Source organism: Theropithecus gelada, chromosome 13 (assembly GCF_003255815.1).
Source record: "Theropithecus gelada isolate Dixy chromosome 13, Tgel_1.0, whole genome shotgun sequence".
Classification (NCBI taxonomy): Eukaryota; Metazoa; Chordata; class Mammalia; order Primates; family Cercopithecidae; genus Theropithecus; species Theropithecus gelada.
The window spans coordinates 3,867,365-3,882,160 of record NC_037681.1 but is presented as its reverse complement, the minus strand read 5'-3'; the positions used below and the strand labels follow the sequence as shown (position 1 = coordinate 3,882,160).

The window sequence follows — 14,796 nt, the reverse complement described above, 5'->3', positions numbered from 1 at the left end:
TTTTACATAATCCCATACTTCTTGCAGGCTTTGTTCATTTCTTTTTCTTCTTTTTTCTTTAGATTTCTCTTCTCGCTTCATTTCATTCATTTGATCCTCAATCGCTGATACTCTTTCTTCCAGTTGATCAAGTCGGTTACTGAAGCTTGTGCATTTGTCATGTATTTCTCGTGTCATGGTTTTCATCACTGTCCATTCGTTTATGGCCTTCTCTGCATTAATTATTCTGGTTATCAATTCTTCCACTCTTTTTTCAAGATTTTTAGTTTCTTTGCACTGGGTATGTAATTCCTCCTTTAGCTCTGAGAAGTTTAATGGACTGAAGCCTTCTTCTCTCATCTCGTCAAAGTCATTCTCCGTCCAGCTTTGATCCATTGCTTGCGATGAGCTGCGTTCCTTTGGAGGGGGAGATGCGCTCTTATTTTTTGAATTTCCAGCTTTTCTGCCCTGCTTTTTCCCCATCTTTGTGGTTTTATCTGCCTCTGGTCTTTGATGATGGTGATGTACTGATGGGGTTTTGGTGTGAGTGTCCTTCCTCTTTGATAGTTTTCCTTCTAACAGTCAGGACCCTCAGCTGTAGGTCTGTTGGAGATTGCTTGAGGTCCACTCCAGACCCTGTTTGCCTGGGTGTCAGCAGCAGAGGCTGCAGAAGATAGAATACTGCTGAACAGTGAGTGTACCTGTCTGATTCTTGCTTTGGAAGCTTTCTCTCAGGGATGTACTCCACCGTGTGAGGTGTGGGGTGTCGGTCTGCCCCTAGTGGAGGATGTCTCCCAGTTAGACTACTCAGGGGTCAGGGACCCACTTGAGCAGGCAGTCTGTCCGGTCTCAGATCTCAACCTCTGTGTTGGGAGATCCACTGCTCTCTTCAAAGCTGTCAGACAGAGTCGCTTGCATCTGCAGAGGTTTCTGCTGCTTTTTTTTTTGTTGTTGTTGTTGTTATTGTTTAGCTCTGCCCTGTCCCCAGAGGTGGAGTCTACAGAGACTGGCAGGCCTCCTTGAGCTGTTGTGAGCTCCACCCAGTTTGATCTTCCCAGGGCTTTGTTTACCTACTTAAGCCTCAGCAATGGCGGGCGCCCCTCCCCCAGCCTCGCTGCTGACTTGCGGTTAGATCGCAGACTGGTGTGCTAGCAATGAGGAAGGCTCCGTGGGCATGGGACCCTCCCCGCCAGGTGTGGGATATAATCTCCTGGTGTGCCCGTTTGCTTAAAGCGCAGTATTGGGGTGGGAGTTACCCAATTTTCCAGGTGTTGTGTGTCTCAGTTCCACTGGCTAGGAAAAGGGATTCCCTTCCCCCTTGCGCTTCCCAGGTGAGGCGATGCCTCGCCCTGCTTCAGCTCTGGCTGGTCGAGTTGCAACAGCTGACCAGCACCGATTGTCTGGCACTCCCCAGTGAGATGAACCCAGTACCTCAGTTGATAATGCGGAAATCACCTGTCTTCTGTGTCGCTGGTGCTGGGAGCTAGAGACTGGAGCTGTTCCTATTCAGCCATCTTGCTCTGCCCCCGCCTTACTTTCAGTTTTTAAAGAAAAAATTTGCTCATAATTTTTATTTCAAGGCTCAATTACTATCATTTGGATATAACTTTGTCCAGGACAAAGAGAGGCATAGCTATCTGCGATTTATTAGTTTGACACTGGATCCCCATTTTCAGACTGAGGAGGATTTCAGACTGATGAGGAGTGTCAGGATTCACATAGAGTAGGAATGGAGTGAGTAGGGAGGAAAGAGTAGCAGCTGAGTCAGGGCAGGAGGTGGAGGGCGGGTTACTTAGAGCATCTGAGGCCACTGGAATTTTACTTTTTTTCTGAGATAGAAATCTATTGGAAGGATTTAAGCAGATGATTTAATGTGAAGAACTCTGAGGTTGATTTGAGTTTCTAATTTAAAAAAAGAGGGAAATCATTCCACAATGTATAAGTTACTACCATCAGTCTCACCCACATACTCATTTCTTTTTGAGACTTCAGAAGGTTTTTAAGCATTGCAAATTCATCAGGGGAGGAATGACTAGTGGACTGAATATGTTGTGTGAATAACAATACCAATTTGGCAGGAAGATAACACCTTCTGTATCCTCAACTGGATTCAGTAATACACAGGAATGAGTACACACGAGGAAAAGAAGGTGAATCGGTCTGTGTGGTGATATTTTTCAAAGTGTATACTTCAGAGTTAAATATTATTAATGGTTTAATAATAAGATGATTTGTAAAATTAGTAACAAAAATAATATCTTATCAGGTAGTTGTGAGACAACTTCAGCAGAAACGAAATGATGTCTTAAACAAACAATCATCAACAAAAGCTTTGCTGGATGCTTCATCGCGTCACCGCGTCCATTTAGAAAATGAGATGCAGGATTCAAGGAAGAAATTAGACCGGATAAGTCAAGTATGTATGAAACTTTGCACGCCAACAACTGTTAATCTGGAGCTGGTTAACTAATATAAAGTGTCGGGGTACTAATTTTAGTGGATGGCTTTCTTTTGTATTTTTATTATAATTAATTTTATTAAAATTTTATAGTGCATGCTTTCTTTTGTATTTTCATTAATTATTTTTAAATGTTATTATCTTTATAATGCACCTGTATCTTTTTTTTTTTTTTTTGAGACGGAGTCTCGCTCTGTTGCCCAGGCTGGAGTGCAGTGGCGCAATCTTGGCTCACTGCAAGCTCCGCCTCCTGGGTTCACGCCATTCTCCTGCCTCAGCCACCAGAGTATCTGGGACTACAGGCACCCACCACCACGCCGGGCTAGTTTTTTTTTTTGTATTTTCGGTAGAGACGGGGTTTCACCCTGTTAGCCAGGATGGTCTCGATCTCCTGACCTGGTGATCCGCCCGCCTCGGCCTCCTAGAGTGCTGGGATTACAGGCGTGAGCCACCGCGCCCGGCCTGCACCTGTATCTTAATCTCTGGCTTTCATTCTGCCATTTTTTATACATATTTTTTTTTCTTAAATATTTAACCTTAGGAAAGTTGAGAATTATGCATCATTTCTCACAGAAGTTCAGAGAGGTTTTTTTTTCCCCTGTTAAACAGTCTGTTTTTAGTGATTTCTCTATTGGCATGGTGAGGCAAGCCAGATTAATTCAGAGGATAATGTCTAATGGAATGTTTCAGAAAATTATCTTATTTTTAATCTCTACTTTTCTGAATGAATAAAGAACCTGTGTATACTTATTTCATAGATTTCAGGTTAACTTGTTCAGAAAGGCCATTCTACTAAATCAATTTTGATTTTGATGAAAGTCCTTACTCTCTCTTTGTATTGGGCTCAGAGAGCACACTCTGTCTCTATATGAATATGGACAGTTGGCATTTGCCAACATGTATCTATTTTCTCTTGTTTATAGAAAAAGGTAAACTAAAAAGGGGGTTATAGAAGGTCAGCAAAGGATGGGTTTGAGATGTTTGGGTTGGTTGAGTGGGCATTTAGACAACAAGGCTTCTCCTTTGGCATGTTTAATGGGCATCCTTGCAGTTTAAGATGACGCTTTTAAATTACTTCTCTCCTAATGATGACTTGAGTCCTGCTATTCGGTGGGAGAGTCAATAAGATCCTGTAGGATCTTATTTGGAACTGACTTTGTTGATTTTAATTTTGTTCCTGCCTTTTTTTTTTTTTTTTTTGAGACGGAGTCTCGCTCTGTTGCCCAGGCTGGAGTACAGTGGCGTGATCTCGGCTCACCGCAAGCTCTGCCTTCTGGGTTCACGCCATTCTCCTGCCTAAGCCTCCCAAGTAGCTGGGACTACAGGTGCCCACCACCGTGCCCAGCTAATTTTTTGTATTTTTAGTAGAGAGGCGGTTTCACCGTGTTAGCCAGGATGGTCTTGATCTCCTGACCTCGTGATCCGCCAGCCTCGGCCTCCCAAAGTGCTGGGATTACAGGCATGAGCCACCAGGCCCTTCCCTGTTTCTGCTTATTTTTAAATTTTCTTCTTGTTTCCCTAGAAAGGAAAGATGATGCTTATTTAGTTTTAAATATTAAAAAATGTGCAAGTTGCTTTGCTATAATAAAACTAAATGCATACATACAAAAAATAAAATTATAGTTGATGTGGTAGCGTTTAGAATTCAAAATATAAATGCTTAGCATGAGGTAATCCTTTATCTTTCCACATTTTACCAGTTTGTAAGTTTGAGTGTTTATCTGATAAAATGTAATTCAAAAGCAAGAAGAATGTTGTGTTTTAGTCCTAGAGCAGGGGTCAGTGAACTTTTCTGTAAAGGGCCAGATAGTATTTTTTAAGGCTTTGTGAGCCATAAGATCCTTGTTGCAGTAACTCAGCCCTGCCATTATAGCACAAAAGTAGCCGTAAACAGTATGCAGATTGAAGGGGTGTAGCAGTGTCCCACTCAAATTAATTACAAAAAACAGGTAATGGGATGGTTTCTACTAGATTATGATCTTTTTAAAAAGATCTTAATAGTCTAAAAACATTTTATATGTATTTTGTTGGTTCATTCATCTACTAATGGACATTTAGATCATTTCCAAATGTAATTTTTTTTTAATTCTTTGTTTTAGTTTCAAGAAACACGGGATCAACTTATAGCTACTATAAGATGTACTAAGGAGACGGAAGGCCATGTACACAAGTAAAATTTGAAGCAGCACACAAAATAACTTGAGTATTTATAAAGCAAAAGAGCACTGTAGTATGAAAATTGTATCAGTTATGATAATAAGTATGCCTTTGTGAAGCCAAAGAAGTTTCATTTGTAAGCTATGTTGAAATACATCATTTTTCTATATTATTCCTAAATTTTTCATATTATCAACAAAACGCAGGTAGAAAAATGACACAGTAGCCCAATCATCTACTTTTACAATTGCTAAGAATTTGTGTAATTATACCTTCAGAAGTTTATGTAGAATTTACATGATGTTAAAAAATTTATGTGTGAGAGTAATTATTTTAAAATGCACATTTTAGGCTTGAAGTAGAAAATGCCATGATGAGAAAAACTATTAAAAAACAGGATGACCAAATTGAGCGGCTTGAGAAAATCCTGCAGCGTTCAAGTTTGGTAAGCCAATCTCTTAATTTCTGTCATACTGAAAAGGAATTTTATTTTTCCAGTAGGACGGGTTAAATATCCCTTGTCCAAAATGCTTGGGACCAGAAGTAGATTTTTTTCAGATTTTGGAATATTTGTGTATACCTAATGAAATACCTTGGGGGTGGTACCTGAGTCTAAACATGAAATTCGTTTATGTTTCATATATAAGTTATGCACATAGCCTGAAGGTAATCCTCTATGATGTTCTACAGTAATTTTTTGCAGGTAACAAAGTTTTTACTGTTTTCACCGCAGCCTGTCACATGAGGTCAGGTGTGGAATGCTGCAGTTGTGGCGTCATGTCCGTGCTCAGAGAGTTTCAGATTGTAGAGCATTTTGGATTTCAGATTTTTAGATTAGGGATGATCAATCTACAGGACAGATGCTCCATGACTTACAGTGGGTTTACATGATAATGTCCCTTGTTTGACTGAAACATTATAAGTAATATTTGATTTATTTCAGATGCTGCCTGTGTTCAGGAAGTAGATGAAGGTATGTTGCCAAAATTTATGAATTAAATTCAAATCATTGATTTCTGAAATAAATGGTATTCCTCTCAATTGCTTGGTTAATAAATGCTACATTAAATATTTTTTCTTACACATATCCAGTGAAAGATGTGAAAACATAAACATTCACAGTGAAGAGTATACTTATGCCTTATTAATTCGTCATGTTCCATAGCTTTAAAAAAATCGTGAGAAGTCTGTGTATCCCTTTTTTTCTGGCCCTACACTTTTCTTCTGCCACCCCTATAGAACTGTCAGCCTGCTCACTGAAACTGTTCTCAGAAAACAAAGGCATCATCAACTTCTCAAGGTTTAAGGTAGTGATTTAAGGCAAACAGACCCCACACTCGTTGATAATAATTAGTTAAGCAATTACAGGTCACAAGCAGTCACTTGACCAGTGACATTTTAAATCTCCAGTCATTGACTTTGTTATTGGTTTACTTTTGCCCCTGGGAAAAGTTGAAAATTCCTTAGCATGGAATCAAAACTCCCACATCAGTGTGGTTCTTGTCAAGTTATTCAGCCTTATATTTCACCACTTACCCCACTCTGCCCCTTTGTTCTAGCATCCAGCCAAACTAGACTACATGGAGTTCCACAGTGATCATCCTCACCTCCAGCTCTTTGCATTTACTTCTTCCCTCTATTCTCCATGTGTTTTCCTTCTCCTTCAGATATTAACCTATGAATTGTCTCCACCAAAAAGCCTACAATACTGACACAAACCTGGGCTAGTATCCCTTCTGTGTTTTCCAGTAAGTGCTGTCTTATGCCTGTCATTGTATGTATGACTCTGTATGGGAATTGCCTGTTTGTTTTTTCAGATTATAGCATACAGTTGTTGAGGGGTGGACCGTATCATCTTTATCTTATAATTCCAGTGCTTGTCCTAGTACCTTAGCACATGGTTGCTGAATACACAAATGAAGAGTGAGAAATGCAGAAGCTCTGATACTTAACTGCCATGATAATGAATTCAGTGTGCAACTATGGGCAAATTACATTTAATAGTAATTGCATATTGTACTTATTTTTCATTCTTATTAACACTGATAAACGTTTCAACTCATACTGACTTTCTCTTAGTTAACTGTGAAATCATTTAGCTAAGGAATATAATTCTTTCTTTTTCATTCTGACTTCTTCTGAATTTAAATCCGGATCCTCTATAGCAGGGGTCCCCAACCCCCAGGCCACGGACAGGTCCATGACCTGTTAGGAACCAGGCTACACGGCAGGAGGTGAGTGGCAGGCAAGCGAGTGAAGCTGCATCTGTATTTCCAGCCACTCCCTGTGGCTCACATTACCACCTGAGTTCTGCCTCCTGTCAGATCAGCAAAGGCATTAGATTCTCATAGGAGTGAAAACCCTATTGTGAATTGCACATTCAAGGGATCTAGGTCACATGCTCCTTATGAGACGCTAATGCCTGATGGTATGTCATCGTCTCCTGTCTCTTCAAGATGGGACCATCTAGTTGCAGAAAAACAAGCTCAGGACTCCCATTGATTCTACATTATGATGAGTCGTGTAATTATTTCATTATGTATTACAATGTAGTAATAATAGAAATAAAGTGCACAATAGATATCATATGCTTGAATCATCATCCTGAAACCATCCCCCAAACCCCCATCTATGGAAAAATTATCTTTCACAAAACTGGTGCCTGGTGCCAAAAAAGTTGGGGACTGCTGCTCTATAGCTTCTGCACTAGAATCTACCAATGAGTAAACTCTAAATCAATAACTAGTTTTAAAAGCATAACAAGAATATGTGCTGGCTGGCTGCAGTGGCTTATGCCTGTTTTCTCAGCACTTTGGGAGGCCAGAGCGGATGGATCACTTGAGGCCAGGAGTTCAAGACCAGCCTGGACAATATGGTGGAACCCTGTCTCTACTAAAAATACAAAAATTAGCCGGGAGTGGTGGTGCATGCCTATAGTCTCAGCTACTCAGGAGGCTGAGGTGGGAGAATCACTTGAAACTGGGAGGCAGAGGTTTCAGTGAGCCAAGATCGTGCCACTGCACTCTAGCCTGAGCGACAGAGTGACTCCATCTCAAATGCAAAACAAAACAAAAAGAATACGTGCTGACAAAACAAAATCTAAAAGATAAAATTGTATTACTAGACTGTTAACATATTTTGTTTCCCATTAAATGTGTGACATGCAAAGATGTTTATTAAATGAAAATATTTTTGGATCATGCATCAAATTCCACAGCCTCTATAGTTAGTGCCCAAGGAACTGTTTTCTTGACAACTTTGCTCTAGGAGTCGACAGGATTTTGTATTTTTGAGTGTGTTTAGACCACAGAAAACAAAGATGTAAGCAAACAATGGGCCCACATTCAGAAGCTATCTCCTCAGGATCAGAGGCTGCATCCAGAGTGTGCATACGTGTGTTTGTCACAGATCCTCTACCAAGCTTAATGGAGAGAGAGTGGGAGATAAATGTCCATACTAATCTTCATCATGTAGTTAGAAAGAATTGAAACACTCATCCAGCCTTCTAACTTTTTAACTACATCTGGATTGTCTGGCTCCTACCTTAACCAATTTTTGGTTACCGGCAAGGCATGGCACATCCTAAGTTCCAGGGAGCCACAAAAAACAAAGACAACACCATAGCACACAGGGATTTGAGAGGTACCTGAAGATCTCTGGCTGGAAAGTTTGGTGAGATCCTTTTCCTACATGAGGCCAGTCTTATCAAATGCACAGGAGCCAACAGAGAGAGTCAAGGAAAAATGAAGAAACAAGGAAATACATTCAAAGTAAGAAAACAAGATAAATCTCCAGCACCTGAGTGAAGTGCAGATATGTAATTTATCTGATAGATATTTCCAAATAGTGGTCGTAACAATAATCACTGAGGTCAAGATAGCTTTGCAAGAACAAGCTGAGAACGTCAAGAAAAGGAAAAACGTTATACAATAATGTCAAACAAATCATAGATCTAAAGTGTACTGTAACTGAACTGAAAAAAATTTAATAGAGGTGTTCATTGACAGAATCTATCAGTGAGCTTTAAGACTGGTCACTGAAAATGATCTAATCTGAGGATCAGAAAAAAAAAAAGATAATGCAAAAAGGAGGAAGACAACTTTAGAGAGTTATGGGACACCGTCAAGCAGGACCACTCTCACATTATCGGCATGCCTGAAGGAGAAGAGAAGAAGAAAGGAACAGAAAAATATTTAAAGGAATAATGACATACTTATCAAGCATGGGGAAGAAAACAGAAAGCCTGGTCCAGAAAGCCCAAAGGAAACCAAATAAGGTGAATCCAGGGACTCACAACAAGATACACTATAATGAAATTGTCCAAAGTCAAAGACAAAAAGAGAGTGATATTGTTTGCAAACTTGTACCCTCCAAATACTGTGTCAAGATTTGATCCCCGATGTTGGAGGTGGGACCTAGTGGGAGGTGTTTGGGTCATGGTGGTTGATCTCTCCTGAATAGCTTTTTGCCCTGTTTTCACTAATGAGTGAGTTCACACTGTATTACATGAAAGATGGTTATTTAAAACAGTGTGGCACCCCTCCCCTCTCTTCCTACCTCTCTAGCCATGTGTGACATACCTGTTGTCTCTTCACCTTTAGCCACAAGTAAAAGCCTTCTGGGTCCCTGACCAGAAACTGTGTGGATGCCACTGCCATGCTTCTACAGCCTGCAAAACTGTAAGGCAAACAAACCTCTGTTCCTTATAAATTACCCAGTCTCAGGTATTTTTTTATAGCAACACAAAAATTTGTGTTTTTCTGTGTTGCTCTTTTCTGTGTTATTCTGTGTTGCTAACAGAAATTAGCAACAAGGAGTGGGGTTTTGCTTTAAAAATACCTGATAATGCAGAATTTGCTTTGGAACTGGGTAATAGGCAAAGAAGACAGGAAGATGAGGAAATTTGTGGAACTTATTAGACCTTGGTTAAGTGATTGACCAAAATGATAATAGGAATGTGAACAGTGAAGGCCATGCTGTTGAGGCACATAAAATACAAATTTCAAGAAGTGGCTGCACCATTTTGCATTCCCACAAGCAATGAATGAAGTTGCCTTTTGTTCCAGATCCTTGCCAGCACTTGATGTTGTCAGTCATTCTAGATTTTGGTTATTCTAATACGTGTGCAGTGGCATCTCATGGTTGCATTTCTCTGAGGAAATATTGTATGTAGCCTCATTACATATGTTTATTTTCCATTTGTATAATTTACTTGGTGAGGTACTTGTTAAGGTCTTTAGCTCATGTCTTTTACTGATCAGCTTTAAGAATACTAATATGTTTTGAATAATAGTTCTTAATCAGATATGTTTTGGCAAATATTTTTTCCATCTGTGGTTTTTCTTTTCTTTCAGTGTCTCTAATGGTGTAAAAATGTTACATTTTCATCAAGTCCAACTTATCAATTCTTTCTTCTATTGACTTCAACTTTGGTGTTTTTTCTAAAGGTCATCATTAAACCCAAGATAATCTGTATTTTCTTCTATATTATCTTCTATAAATTTTATGGGTTTTTGTATATTTATGTTGATGATCCATTTTGAGTTAATTTTGTTGGGGGTGTAAGGTCTGTGATTTATTTATTTATTTTTTGCATGTGGATATCCAGGTATTCCAGAAGCCCTTCCTGAAAAAACTGTTTCATCATCATAATACCTTTACTTTTTTGACAAAAATTAATTGAATGCATTAATGTGTTTCTATTTCTGAACTCTCTATCTCATTTTATCCATTTGTTCTTTCACTGATACCACACTGTCTCCATTACTGTAGCCTCACAGTCAGCCTTGAAATTGAGTAGTGTCTGTCTTCCAAGTTTGTTCTTCTCCTTCAATATGGTGTTAGCTATTCAAGGTCTTTTGCCTCTCCATATAAACATTTTCACTTAGATTTTTAATTGCATTGAATCTATACATTGGAAAGAACTGACATCTTAATAGCATTGAATCTTCTTATGAATATGATATGTATCTCTTTTTGCTTCATTCTTCTTTGCTTTCTTTCATCAGATATGGACATTTCTGGGATTACAGAGCCCCCTCTAAGCACAAGACAGTGAAGAATCCACATTCTTCAGCCAGAAAGTCACCTCTGAGAGCCAAATGTCTGACCATAGACAGGAGAGTCAGAGAACGATAAAGACATCTCGGGAAAATTGTAAAAATAATCAGCAACCGTACGTGGATAACCCTTTCAAATTTCCCAAGGGCACCTGTCATTTCAGCCAATACTTGCCAACTTGTGCCAAGGATGCTGGCGCTCCCTGGGATGAGTTTCCCGGGGGAGGAGCTGGCCACCATCTTTGCTGTTTGGGCGACACAGCCATTCCAGCCTGTGGGCTTTGGACAGTGCAAACTGATGAGGTAGAAGGGATCCCTGGCACAGCACAGCTGCTCTACCAAAATGTGCCCAGATTCTTTTTTTTTTTTTTTTTTTTTTTGAGAAGTCTTGCTCTGTCACCCAGGCTGGAGTACAGTGGCATGATCTCGGCTTACCACACCTTTCACATCCTGGGTTCAAGCAATTCTCCTGCCTCAGCCTCCGAAATATCTGGGACTACGTGTGCCCATCACCACGCACAGCTAATTTTTTGTATTTTTAGTAGAGATGGGGTTTCACCATATTGGCCAGGCTGGTCTGGAACTCCTGACCTCAAGTAATCCGGCCTGCTGTGCCTCCCAAAGTGTTGGGATTACAAGCGTAAGCCACCGTGACCGGCCCCAGACAGATTCTTTAAGGGGATTCCCAATCTGTTCCTCCCAACCAGACACCCCGCCGGTGTCTCGGGCTGACAGAAATTTGCATTCTCCCTGGGAAGGAGTTCTGGAGTTCCTGTCCAGTGGGAATCCTTCCAACTGGGGCCTGGGGGAGAGGGTGGGGCCAACTTTGGAGAGTCCAAACCGACTGGGGGCAGAAGAGATCCCCCAGCACAGCACAACTGCTCTACCAAATAGTGGCCAGGCAGATTCTTTAAGCAGATCCCTGATTCTTTCCTCCTTACGGGGTAGAACCTCCCACCTGGGGCCTCCACCACCTTACCTGTGTTCTCAAGCTGACAGAGATTTAAATTTTCCCTGGGAAGAAGTTGTCGAGGTCCTGCCCAGTAAGGAGTAATGGGCAGGAACCTGGTAAAAGAATCTGCCTTCCAAGATTTTGTAGAGTAGCTGTGCTGTGCTGATGGATCCCTTTTGCCCCTGGTAGGTATGGATTCTCCAAAGCCTGCCGGCTGTAACAACTAAGTTGCACAAACAGCAAAGATGGCTCCTTGCTCCTGCCCATGGGAACTCATTCCAGGAATTCAAATCTCTGTCAGCCTGAGAACACCAGTATGGGTGGCTGGAGGCCCCAGCTGAAAGGACCCTCATTGGGCTGGACCTCCAGGCCTCCATGCCAGGGAGAACTCAAATCTCTGTCAGCCCGAGAACACTAGTAGGGGTGGCTGGAGGCCCCAGTTGGGAGGTCCCTCACTAGAAGGGACCTCAAGAACTGCATCCCAAAGATAATTCAAGTCTCTGTCAGCCCCAGAACACCGGCGAGGGTGGCTGGAGGTCCCAGTAGGGAGGTCCCTCACTGAGCAGGACCTTGAGACCTCCATGCCAGGGAGAATTCAAATCTCTGTCAGCCCGAGAACNCAGTGTTCTCGGGCTGACAGAGATTTGAATTCTCCCTGGCATGGAGGTCTCGGGGTCCCGCCCAGTGAAAGACCTTGGCCTTCAGCCACCCTCACTAGTGTTCTGGGGCTGACAGAGATTTGAATTCTCCCTGAAATGGAGGTCTTGAGGTCCTGCCCAGTGAGGGATCTCTCACCTGTGGCCTCCAGCTACCCCCACCCATGTTCTCGGGCTGACAGAGATCTGAATTCTCCCTGGCATGTAGTTCTCAAGGTCCTGCCCAATGAGAGTCCTTTTAGCTGGGGCCTCTAGTCACCCCAACTGGTGTTCTCAGGCTGACAGAGATTTGAATTCTCCCTGGCATGGAGATCTCGGGGTTTTGCCCAGTGAGGAACCTCCCAACCAGGGCCTCCAGCCACCCCCGCCAGTGTTCTCGGACTGATGGAGATTTGAATTCTCCCAGGCATGGCGTTCTTGGAGTCCCACCCAGTAAAGGTTCTCCTAACTGGGGCCTCTGGCCACCCCCACCTGTGTTCTCATGTTGAGGGAGATTTGAATTCTTCCTGGCATGGAGGTCTCCAGTTCCTGCCCCCGGTGAGGGTCTTTTCAACTTGGGCTTCCAGCCAACCCGCCCCCACCCCCAGTGTTCTCAGGCTGACAGAGATTTGAATTCTCCCTGGCATGGAGTTCTCAAGGTCGTGCCCAGTGAGGGTCCTTTTAGCTGGGGTCTCCAGCCAACCCCACTGGTGTTCTGGGGCTGACAGAGATTTGAATTCTCCCTGGCATGGAGGTATCAGGGTCCCGCCCAGTGAGGGACCTCCCAACGGGGAGCCTGCAGCCATCCCCGCCAGTGTTCTGAGGCTGACAAGAGATTTGAATTCTCCCTGGCATGGAAGTCTCGAGGTCCTGTCCAGTGAGGGACCTCCCAACCGGGGCCTCCAGCCAACCCTACTGGTATTCTCAGGCTGACAGACGTCTGAATTCTCCCTGGCATGTAGTTCTCAAAGTCCCACCCAATGAGGGTCCTTTTAGCTGGGGTCTCCAGCCACCCCCACCCATGTTCTCAGGCTGACAGAGATTTGAGTTCTCCCTTGCGTGGAGGTCTCAAGGTCCTGCCCAGTGAGAGACCTCTCAACTAAGGCCTGCAACCACCCCGCCAGTGTTCTGGGGTTGACAAAGATTTGAATTATCTCTGGCATGGAGGTCTTTAGGTCCTGCCCAGTGAGGGTTCTCCTAACTGGGGCCTCTAGCCACCCCCGGCCCCGGTGTTTTGTGGTTGACAGAGATTTGAATTCTTGCAGGCATGGAGTTCTTAAGGTCCCACCCAGTGAAGGTTCTCCTAACTGGGGCCTCCGGCCACCCCCACCTGTGTTCTCATGCTGACAGAGATTTGAATTCTTCCTGGCATGGAAGTCTCCAGTTCCTGCCCAGTGAGGGTCCTTTCAACTCGGGCCTCCAGCCACCACCCCCAGTGTCCTCAGGCTGCCAGAGATTTGAATTCTCCCTGGCATGGAGTTCTCAAGGTCCTGTCCGGTGAGGAATCACACCACTGGGACCTCCAGTCACTACTGCTAGTGTTCTTGGGCCCAAAGAGATTTGAATTCTTGGGATGAGATGGCCAAAGATGAGCTGCCATCTTTGCTGTTTGCACAACTTAGCCACTTGAGCCTGAGGGCTGTGTAGAATCCATACCTACCAGGGGCCGAAGGGATCTCCCAGCACAACATAGGTACTCTACAAAATCTTCGCCAGGCAGATTCTTTTAGCAGGTTCCTGACCCATTCCTTCTTAATTGGCAGGACCTCGACAACTGTCTCCAAGGGAGAATATAAATCTCTGTCAGCTCTAGAACTAAGGGGTGGAAGCCCCACTTAGGAGGTCTCATCCAGTGAGGAACGGATCGGTGATCTAGTTAAAGAATTTTGCCATGATTTGGTAGAGCAGTTGTGCTGTTCTGGGGATTCCCTCCACCCTAGTCACTTTGGACTCTCCAAAGCCCACAGACTGGAACAGCTGAGTCACCCAAACAGCAAAGATGGCGGCTCCCTTCTCCTCCAGGGAACTCATCCCAGGGAGAATTCAAATCTCCGTCAGCCTGAGAGCACCTGCAGGAGTAGCTGCAGGCCCCATTTGGGAGGTCCTGCCCAGTGAGGAGGAATGGATTGGAGATCCACTTAAAGAGGCAGTCTGGCCACATTTTGGTAGAGCAGCTGTGTTGCGTGGGGGATCCCTTCTGCCCTCAGTTGGTTTGGGCTCTCAAAAGCCCACAGGCTGGAATGGCCAAGTTGCCCACACAACAAAGATGGTGGCCTGCCCTGTCCCCTAGGAACTCTGTCTCAGGTGGATAAAACACTGTTGCTTGTGGCTGGCTGGAGTTGTTTCCTTGATTATGTGGGTATTGCAAGCACCTGGTTGTTTCAGTTGAAGGTGCTGTATTGACTTACCCCTTTCATTCCTCTCCATGAGAGCCATGCACCGTAGCTGCTTCTAGTCAGCCATCTTGGCCACACATCCCCATAATCATATTTTTTAAGTAAATAATTCTTTAAAACTCAAAAAAATTTCAACATTTAAAAAGCGTGGAGCTTTAGA

The 14,796-nt window shown here is 43.1% G+C and overlaps 1 protein-coding gene across 1 annotated transcript in view; it reads left to right on the top strand.

The window, feature by feature from the left end:
- The window catches only part of LOC112605319 (ankyrin repeat domain-containing protein 36A-like), a 141,036-nt gene extending 133,243 nt beyond the window's left edge, over nucleotides 1-7,793 (top strand). The window contains exons 58-61 of the mRNA XM_025354985.1: nucleotides 2,246-2,395; nucleotides 4,537-4,607; nucleotides 4,946-6,672; nucleotides 7,701-7,793. Coding sequence (XP_025210770.1) covers nucleotides 2,246-2,395; nucleotides 4,537-4,607; nucleotides 4,946-5,105 — 381 coding nt within the window. The 3' untranslated portion in view covers nucleotides 5,106-6,672; nucleotides 7,701-7,793. The remainder of the gene's footprint in view (nucleotides 1-2,245; nucleotides 2,396-4,536; nucleotides 4,608-4,945; nucleotides 6,673-7,700) is intronic.
- The last annotated feature ends 7,003 nt before the right edge of the window (nucleotides 7,794-14,796 follow it).